This window comes from Mus caroli, unplaced genomic scaffold, assembly GCF_978045245.1.
Source record: "Mus caroli unplaced genomic scaffold, Mus_caroli_1 scaffold_12, whole genome shotgun sequence".
Classification (NCBI taxonomy): Eukaryota; Metazoa; Chordata; class Mammalia; order Rodentia; family Muridae; genus Mus; species Mus caroli.
In genome coordinates, this window is record NW_028227267.1 from 75,696,037 (window position 1) to 75,705,065 (window position 9,029).

Sequence of the window (9,029 nt, forward strand, 5' to 3'; positions counted from 1 at the left end):
GCCTCTTTTTGATGGCTCAGCTCAGGGCAGTTTGTCTTTTTATCAAATAGCAGTGAAGATAACAAACTATTTGATGCCAACAATGTCTTCAGGTTGTCCTTGGAGGTTTAAGCAGGAAGATTGCACAATTTCACAGCCAGTCTATGATACAGAGTAAGACTCTGTCTCAAATACAACACTAGAGTTAAAGGTCTTTCTTCGTAGCTTAGGCTGTCTTGGAACTTTCAGTATAGATAGACTGTAGGCTGTTTTCTAATGTAAGGTACTCCTGCCTCTGACTTCTGGGAACTGAGCTTGCGTGCGAGGGCCATTAACAAAAGTTGAAGCATGACAAAATTGAAATTGTGAGTCTGTAGGAAAGCAAAAATGCTGGAGTCTATATGCCACTTTTGGTTTGGCAGTTTCTATTTTAAAAAATATGTAGTTTTCTGTGCAGGCACCTAGCTCGTGTGGGGTTCAGAGGACAACTTTTGGGAGCTTCAGGTGTTTAAAACCTGCAGATTTTTTCAACACAAAGAGTAAACTCCTCTATAAACATTATTAATATTAACGCACAGTAATCATTTATCATTTGTAACAAATCTCACAGTAACGCAGGGCATTAAGAAGGGTATTAATAGGTGAAACTGTGAGACATGGATGCGGGGAATTTCCTGCACTTCCTGTTTAATTTTCCTACGAGCCTAAAACTATGCTAAAAAGAAAATCTTTTCAAATGAACCAACCAAACGAGAAACATCTCTGAAGAAACTTTAAGATGTTCTTCTGTAGACTCATATTAAATCAGTGTTTCTTCATTTTCAATAAAATACTGGAAAAAAAAACCCTAAAACTCTCTAGCTTTTTATATTCCAGGAATTGCACGTCTAATTATCGTTTTTGTAAAACAAAACTATGAAATATTGTATATCCAAAGCAATGCAGCTCTTTTAATCATCAATATTCTCAAATACTACTATTGATGTTTTACAAGAGAAAAACAAACACATATTAGAACAGAAGGATTAAAGAGGATTTCAAACCATAAATTCTAAACCCGATAATAAATCCCAAGAGAACCGGCAGTTTCTAGAACAGCCTGAAAACAATGAAAAGCCAAAAAGGCTCGCGACTTTGGATGAACTACAACTCCCAAAATGCAAAGCAGCTGCAGTCTTTCAGTTTCCGCCCTAGAACCTGAAAACTCCCATCATGCCTCGAGGCGGGAAAAGCAGTTTGTAATGTACCCTGCTGGCTTAACTCCCTGCGCTTTTGTCGTAGCGTCCGCGCTGGTGTGAAGATGCTGGCTGCGGGCTACGGGATAAAGGGAGGCGGCTCCGCCCCGAAGGCCCAGCTGAGTAATCGCGGCCGCGAGCCGAGTCTGTTCTGGGACGCCACTGTGTTGGCAAGGGAGGCGTGAGGAGGAGCCGGGCGTCTGCAGCCGTTCTCGCCCTCGGCGCCCCGCCGCCATCTCCACCATGCAATCCCGGGAAGACGCCCCGCGCTCTCGCCGCCTCGCCAGCCCCCGCGGCGGGAGGCGGCCCAAGAGGATTTCCAAGCCCTCGGTGTCGGCCTTTTCCACGGGCCCGGAGGAATTAAAGGACGCGGCCCATTCCGCAGCCCTCCTGGCACAGCTCAAGTCTTTCTACGACGCGCGGCTGCTGTGCGATGTGACCATCGAGGTGGTGACGCCTGGCAGCGGGCCGGGCACGGGGCGCCTCTTCTCGTGCAACCGCAACGTGCTGGCGGCCGCTTGCCCCTACTTCAAGAGCATGTTCACGGGGGGCATGTACGAGAGCCAGCAGGCCAGCGTGACGATCCACGACGTGGATGCCGAGTCCTTCGAGGTCTTGGTGGACTACTGCTACACCGGTCGCGTGTCGCTCAGCGAGGCCAACGTGCAGCGCCTGTACGCGGCCTCGGATATGCTGCAGCTGGAGTACGTGCGCGAAGCCTGTGCCTCCTTCCTGGCTCGCCGCCTTGACCTGACCAACTGCACTGCCATCCTCAAGTTTGCCGATGCCTTTGACCACCACCAGCTGCGATCTCAGGCCCAGTCCTTCATAGCTCACAACTTCAAGCAGCTCAGCAGGATGGGGTCCATTCGGGAGGAGACGCTGGCAGATCTGACCCTGGCCCAGCTGCTGGCCGTCCTGCGTCTGGACAGCTTGGATGTAGAGAGTGAGAGGACTGTGTGTCATGTGGCGGTGCAGTGGCTGGAGGCTGCTCCGAAAGAGCGGGGTCCCAGTGCTGGGGAAGTCTTTAAGTGTATTCGTTGGGCGCACTTCCCTGCAGAAGAGCAGGACTACCTAGAGGAGCTACTGAGCAAGCCTATTGTGAAGAAATACTGCCTGGACATTATTGAAGGGGCCCTCCGGCAGTTTCGTTTTGATGATGGTCTGCCTAAGGCTTTGGCACAGGTGCCAAGCAGCAGTAGCAGCAACAATAGCAATAGTAATAATAATGACACCAGCAACACTGTTGTCCCAGCAGAAGAAAATCCACCCCATAGGTTAGGGATGTGTGTCAAGAGAATGATGGTTTTCTGTGGACACCCCAAACATCACTTTTTCTGCTTTGACCCATACTCTGAGGAAATTTACAAAGTGTCCTTGCCTGTGACTTGCCTTGCACATACTAGAACTCTCACCACCTTAGCTGTCTATATTTCTCCAGACCATGACATCTATCCCACTGTTCAGTCCAGGAGAGGTGTATGGGTATATAAGCCAGCCCAAAATAATTTGTATCAACTGACTGACCACTTGCTGTGTCCAGAGGGTATGGATGTGACATATCTGAATGGTTACATTTACATATTGGGTGGACAGAGACCCTGTTACTGGAGCTGAATTAACAGATGTGGGACGGTACAGCGTCCAGAAGAACAGGAGGCCATTAGTGGCTCAAATACCACATTCCTTTACATCCTTTGACTTAATGGTGATTCTGTGTCCTCTGCAGTACACATTTGCTATGTAATGGTCCAAGCCATATTAAGTAGCTGAAGTGTGTTTCTCTGAAGCTCAGTGACTTGTGAAGCCTATGTCTTCATTGATGACATCTCTTGTATCATTGACATCCCAGTAATAAAAGTATACAATCCAGTTACTGCAGAATGGAGACAAATAAATATTCCTTTCATGATAGGGACTAGTGGTTATTAGATTATCACACGTGACCAAAAGCTGTTACTTATCACCTCAGGTACCCTTGTACAGTTGACAAAGAGTAGGATGACTTTGTATGACAGTGGAGAAAACTAGTAGTTTAATATACGTACCACCACATTAGGCCTCTTGAAGTTTCCTTGTGTGTGTTTATCTCAGCCCATGTGTTTCTGCTTTGAACCTGACCAGTTTCCTGGGTGAAGAACAGATAACTAGTTTAGTTTCACTAAATACAGAAATTCAGAAAGTTCAAATTCTTTTTATGATGTAGATTTTGTTGTAGTGTATCATTGAAATTTATCAGACCAACAGTCTTTGTTACAATTCTGTAGAAAATGCTTGAGAAAGGCATCTTTACTTATTCATAGTATAAGGGAGTTAATTGAAAGTTTTGTTTAGAAGAATTAATTCTTGAAATATATAATTCAATGTGAAAAATGTTAGCACTCTAGTTACTTAACAACTTACTGAGCCACAAATCCAGAAGTTTGCTATTATGTTTATATTTCATTATATTTTAAATTTTATTTTGTATTTAGAGCTAAAGATGGTATAAGTTTTTAATTTAAATTTTTTATGGTAGAAAAGTGTATAGTAATTACTAGCTAGTGTTTTGGAAGATAATATTCTTATGAACGATGTAGTAGGTTTTCACAGTGTTAAACTGTCTGTCTGTCCATCTACCTACCTACCTATCTATCTCTAGAAGAAGTGACTTGTCTCAGAGCAAGGATATACTGACTGCATACCCTGCTTTGTTCTGTATGTTCTGAATGTTCTGTATGAGGTTTGCTAATCTTAAGAAATTCCACAAAGCTTTATGTAGGATCCATTAAATCAAAGGTCAATATGAACTGTTATGTCTAAAATGTCTTGAGTCAGAGCTGACCACCTGGCAGCACTTCCTTCACCTGCATATGAACTTGTGATTTTTATCTTTATAAGCTGACAGAAAAAGATATCCATCACAACTGTGATCAACTGTGTTGGTCACAGTTCGGATAATTCTGAATTATGTTTCCAGTCTGGCCAGTAGTAGGGTGGGCATTCAATAAACTATCCTTGCTTAACTAAGATCAGAGTTCGTATGGTTTGTGTGGTGAGTCCTGAAGCCTAACACTCTCTATGTTCTGCTTTCTCTGTAGAGTTCCAAACTGCTCTCTACTTGAGACAGCTTTTTTGCAATTCTTAAAAAACTCTCATGATGGCTCAACTCTTGTAGATCAAAAGCCTAATCTTCTACTTACATATGAATTCAGTCTTTACCCCAGGTTCCCTTTTGATTCTTCCATGAATCAGCATCCCTTGACCCTAGCCTCTTGATTCTTAGAGATGGCAAGCACAGACAATGAGATAGCCTGCCCTGAAATCACCATTCCTACAATGCATGGGACAGCTGGAACTCCCTCTCCCCCAGGCTGACCTTTAAACTCAGGAATCTGCCTGCTTTTGTAAGCATAAACAAAATAACTTAGCTGGGTGGGATTTTGTCCTGTAGTCACCACTCCCCAAATCTCTTTATCTCCTACCTTAGTAGCTTTCTGACAAGCTGTACATCTTGTCTCTGCTGCACATCTTTAAAAGCCTCAGCTTCTTTAGATTTGTGAAGCTCCTTATACAAGTCATATTGTATCCCTATATTTTGCATAGTTGAGAAATTATATTTAAAAAAAAAGATTTATTTCATGTATATAAGTATTTTGTCGCTGTCTTCAGACACACCAGAAGAAGGCATTGGATCATTACAGATAGTTGTGAGCCACTGTATGGTTGCTGGGCATTGAATTCAGGACCTCTGGAGGAGCAGTCAGTGCTCTTAAACTCTGAGCCATCTCTCCAGCCCAAGAAATTGTATTTTCAAACTCAAATTTTCAGGGTTCTTTTCCACAGTCTTAAGGACTGTTCTGACGGTCTCAGCATTTATCATTTTACCAAGACATTAGCCACAGCCTCATCTCCCAAACTCCTGCTATCTCTGATTATCATGGAGTTGTTGACCTTAATTAGGACATTCCTTGAAGGAAGAATGTGAAAATATATGCCCACAGCTCTGTTCCAGGGGTGGGAACTATGTTATTCCAACCCTTACATGGCCATGCCAGACTTGGGGGAAAATATTTGCATATTGTATATATATTTGTAGTATAGATATGTGTATATATAAATAGCAACAGCAGAAGAAAACCTGTTTGTAAATTAATTTTGAAGTACAAAATGTGTATTTGCAAAATGATCAATTTTTATCTAAAAGGATATTCAAATATTGTTTCCAATTACCTGTAATATTTTTCCTTATTTATTTATTCATTCACTTTATAGCCTGGTCACAGCCTCCCTCCCTCACTCATTCCTCCATTCCCTTTTCTTCAGATATGGGGAGGCTCCCCTATGGGTACCAACCCATCTTTGTACATTAAGCCTCAGCAGTACTAACGGCATCCTCTCCCACTGAGGTCACACAAAGCAGCCCAGCTATGGGAAAGGGATCCAAAGGCAAGCAGCAGAGTTAGACATAGACTCCACACTAATTGTTAGGGGCCCAGATGAAGAACAAACTGCACATCTGCTACATCTGTGTAGGGGGCCTAGGGGCAGCCTCTGCATGCTGTTTGGTTGGTGGACCAATCTCTGTGTCCCTCCATTGGTCCAAGTTAGTTTACTCTGTAGGTCGTCTTGTGATGGCTTTGATCCTCTGACGCTCTCAATCCTTCCCCCTACTCTTCCACAGGACTCCCTAAGCTCTGCCTTGTTTAGCTGTGGGCCTCAGCATTTGTTTTTATTAGCGGCTGGATGAAATCTCTCAGAAGACAGTTATGCTAGGCTTCTGTCTGTAAGCATAAGAGAGTATCATTAACAGTGTCAGGAGCTGGCTCCCTCCCATGGGATGGGTCTCAATGGGCCAGTCATTGGTTGGCCATTCCCTTTATCTTTATCCCTGTCTTAACCAGATTACATTTCTGAAAAATTAGGGTCTACAAACTGTTGTATAAAAGAATTTCAATTTGTCACTCTTCAACTTCTGATCTGAACCCTAGATTAAGCATTAGTAATATCTTGGTTTATAATGAAGGTTTTGGGGGAAGAATTTTGGGCTTTGTGATACATTTGTGAATTAAGGAATATATGTTGTTTTATAAATGAGTGACTTTACCTGGCTAGTTACCAATTAACCTATGTTAATACATGCAACTGGTTCATTATCATAAAATATACTAAAACTGGGGCTTCCTGACCTTTTAATTCAGTAGTTCTGCTTACTTTATACAACCTTCGGTTGTGTAGTGTGACACAGCTACCAGCATTGCAATCTGTTTGTGACAAGAAAGCTCCCTAGTCTTCATTTTTTAATTAATAAACACATCTTTCAGCAGATGTTCAATGCAGGGTTATATTGCACTTGCAATATATTTGCAGGATAGTATTTGTAGGATTAACACTTGTAAAATGCAGAATGACCTGAGGACTGGAAAGATGGCTCAGTGATTAAGAACTCTTTCAGAGGACCTGGGATCAGTTCCAACACCCATAAATGGTATAATTGCCTCTATCTCCCGCTCCAGGGGATATGATGTTCTCTCTGGTCTCCAAGGGCACTGTACACATATGATGCACATATATACATATAAGTAAAATTTACACAAAAAAAATAAAATGACCCTAATTATCTTGTATTTGTATGCATGTAGTTAAAAGAGCTCAGCTCAAATTGCCATTAATCCCCTCTCCTCTATCAAGCACTGGGGCTGGAGAGATAAGAGTACAGGCTGATCTTACTTGGGTTTGGGGTCCCAGTGTTGTGGTAAATCTCCAACCCAAATATGTCCTGACAATGAAAACAACTCAATTAATATGAATACATGCTGTGCGCCTACATTGGGCAGATCTACCAGTACACTACCATCTTCCCCATATAAGAGGCCCCTTAGAGCCGGGCGTGGTGGCGCACGCCTTTAATCCCAGCACTCGGGAGGCAGAGGCAGGCGGATTTCTGAGTTCGAGGCCAGCCTGGTCTACAAAGTGAGTTCCAGGACAGCCAGGACTATACAGAGAAACCCGGTCTCGAAAAAACCAAAAAAAAAAAAAAAAAAAAAGAGGCCCCTTAGAACTTGTGGTTTCTCCAGGCCATGTGTTTCTGCTCCATTTCTTCCTCTGCCGAATCACCAGCCCCAGCCTTTATTTATAAATTAAGGTGGGAAGCAGGTTTACAGGAAATCACCTGAGTGCTGACTCATTCCTTGTTCCCAGCCCTTCACAGGAGAACAGAATTAACATCAAATATAATTATCCCCAGGGCTATCCCCAATATCCTAGCATTCAAATGGCATCTTACAACCACCTTTAACCCCAGTCCCAGGCACTGTATGGCATGCATGCAGTGTGCCATCAATACATGAAGGCAAAACACCTGTACATACTAAAAAATGTCTTTCTTTCTTGTCAAATAAGGAGTAGGACCAGGAGTTCAAAGGAATAAATAGGAACTATCTGTATTAATTATCTCACTGTGGCAAGATAATGGATTTCAAAAGCAATTTAAGTGAAGAGGGCTTTATTTTGGCTCTTGGTTCAGAGACTACAGTTCATCATTAGAAGGTAGGGCATGACCAGGTTATCAACTTCTGTGGCAGTAGGAATGTAGGGCTCTAATGAATCAGGAAATGGCTCAGGCCAATAGGAGATGTGGCTTGTAACCTCTGGGACTCTGCCAGGCCTCCTGTTGAAAAGGTTCCTGGATCTAACAGAACAGTATCACCAGCTGGGGGTCACATATTCAAGCAGAAGTGTATGGGGGCCATTTCACACTCAAAACCATACATTTAGCCAATAAGAAGACATTGAGGCCTGGCGAGATGACTGAGTAGGTAAGAGCACTGACTGCTCTTCCCAAAGTCCTGAGTTCAAATCCCAGCAACCACATTGTGGCTCACAATCACCCATAATGAGATCTGATGCCCTCTTCTGGTGTGTCTGAAGACAGCAACAAGTGTACTTATTTATAATAATAAATAAATCTTTGGGCTGGAGCGAGCGGGGTTGATTGGAGTGGGTAGAGGTCCTAAACTCAATTCTCAACAACCACATGAAGGCTTACAACCATTTGTACAGCTACAGTGTACTTATATACATGAAATGAATAATCCTAAAAAAGAAGACATTGGTAAGTTTTAACTTGTCTTATGCACTTAATTTAGGACAGTTCTGTTTGTTTGTTTAGAGACACTCTCATTTTCTTATCCTGGCTGTAGTGGAATCTACTTTGTAAACCAGGACTCAGATATCACTGCCTGCCTTTGCTGGGATTAATGGCATGTGCCACCGTGCCTAGTATATGTGTCTATATCTTGTTGGGAATCTGAGAAAATCAATTGATGCATCCTAAAAAAGAAAATAGGTTCATGTTCACAATTATTTTAGGAGTCTCTTGACATTTTGATAGTTCATCAGACCTGATGTTAAATTACTTAAAGCAGGAGCTTTCTCTTCAACAATTCATTATTCTAATAAACTTTAACATTTATTGTAGTCAATATGCTAAACACATTGAGAAATTACAAAAAAAGACTTTCATTTGGGTAACAAGAACATTTTAAGAACCAACAAGACAAATACGTACAAATAGCAACAGGGGTCTGGCAGGCATAGTGGTGCACACCTTTGATCCCAGCACTCAAGAGGCAAAGGAAGGTGGATCTCTGTGAGGCCAGCCAGGTCTATATAATGAGTTCCAGGAAATCTAAGGCTACGTAGAGAGATGGTGTGTCAAAAAGCCAGGAGGCAGGGCTGACGAAAGCCGGCTCAGTGGTTCAGTGCTCCTACTGCTCTTGCAGAAGACCTGAGTTCAGTTCCCAGCACCATTATGGAGGCTTACAACCACCTGAA

The 9,029-nt window shown here is 42.7% G+C and overlaps 1 protein-coding gene across 1 annotated transcript; it reads left to right on the plus strand.

Annotated features, from left to right (window-relative positions):
• The first annotated feature begins 1,221 nt into the window (after positions 1–1,221).
• On the plus strand, positions 1,222–4,223 carry LOC110309375 (kelch repeat and BTB domain-containing protein 7-like). Its single transcript, XM_021181994.2, is given in 2 exon segments — positions 1,222–2,807; positions 2,809–4,223. Coding segments are annotated over 2 exon segments (1,503 nt in total). The 5' UTR covers positions 1,222–1,457; the 3' UTR covers positions 2,962–4,223.
• Positions 4,224–9,029: the final 4,806 nt, after the last annotated feature.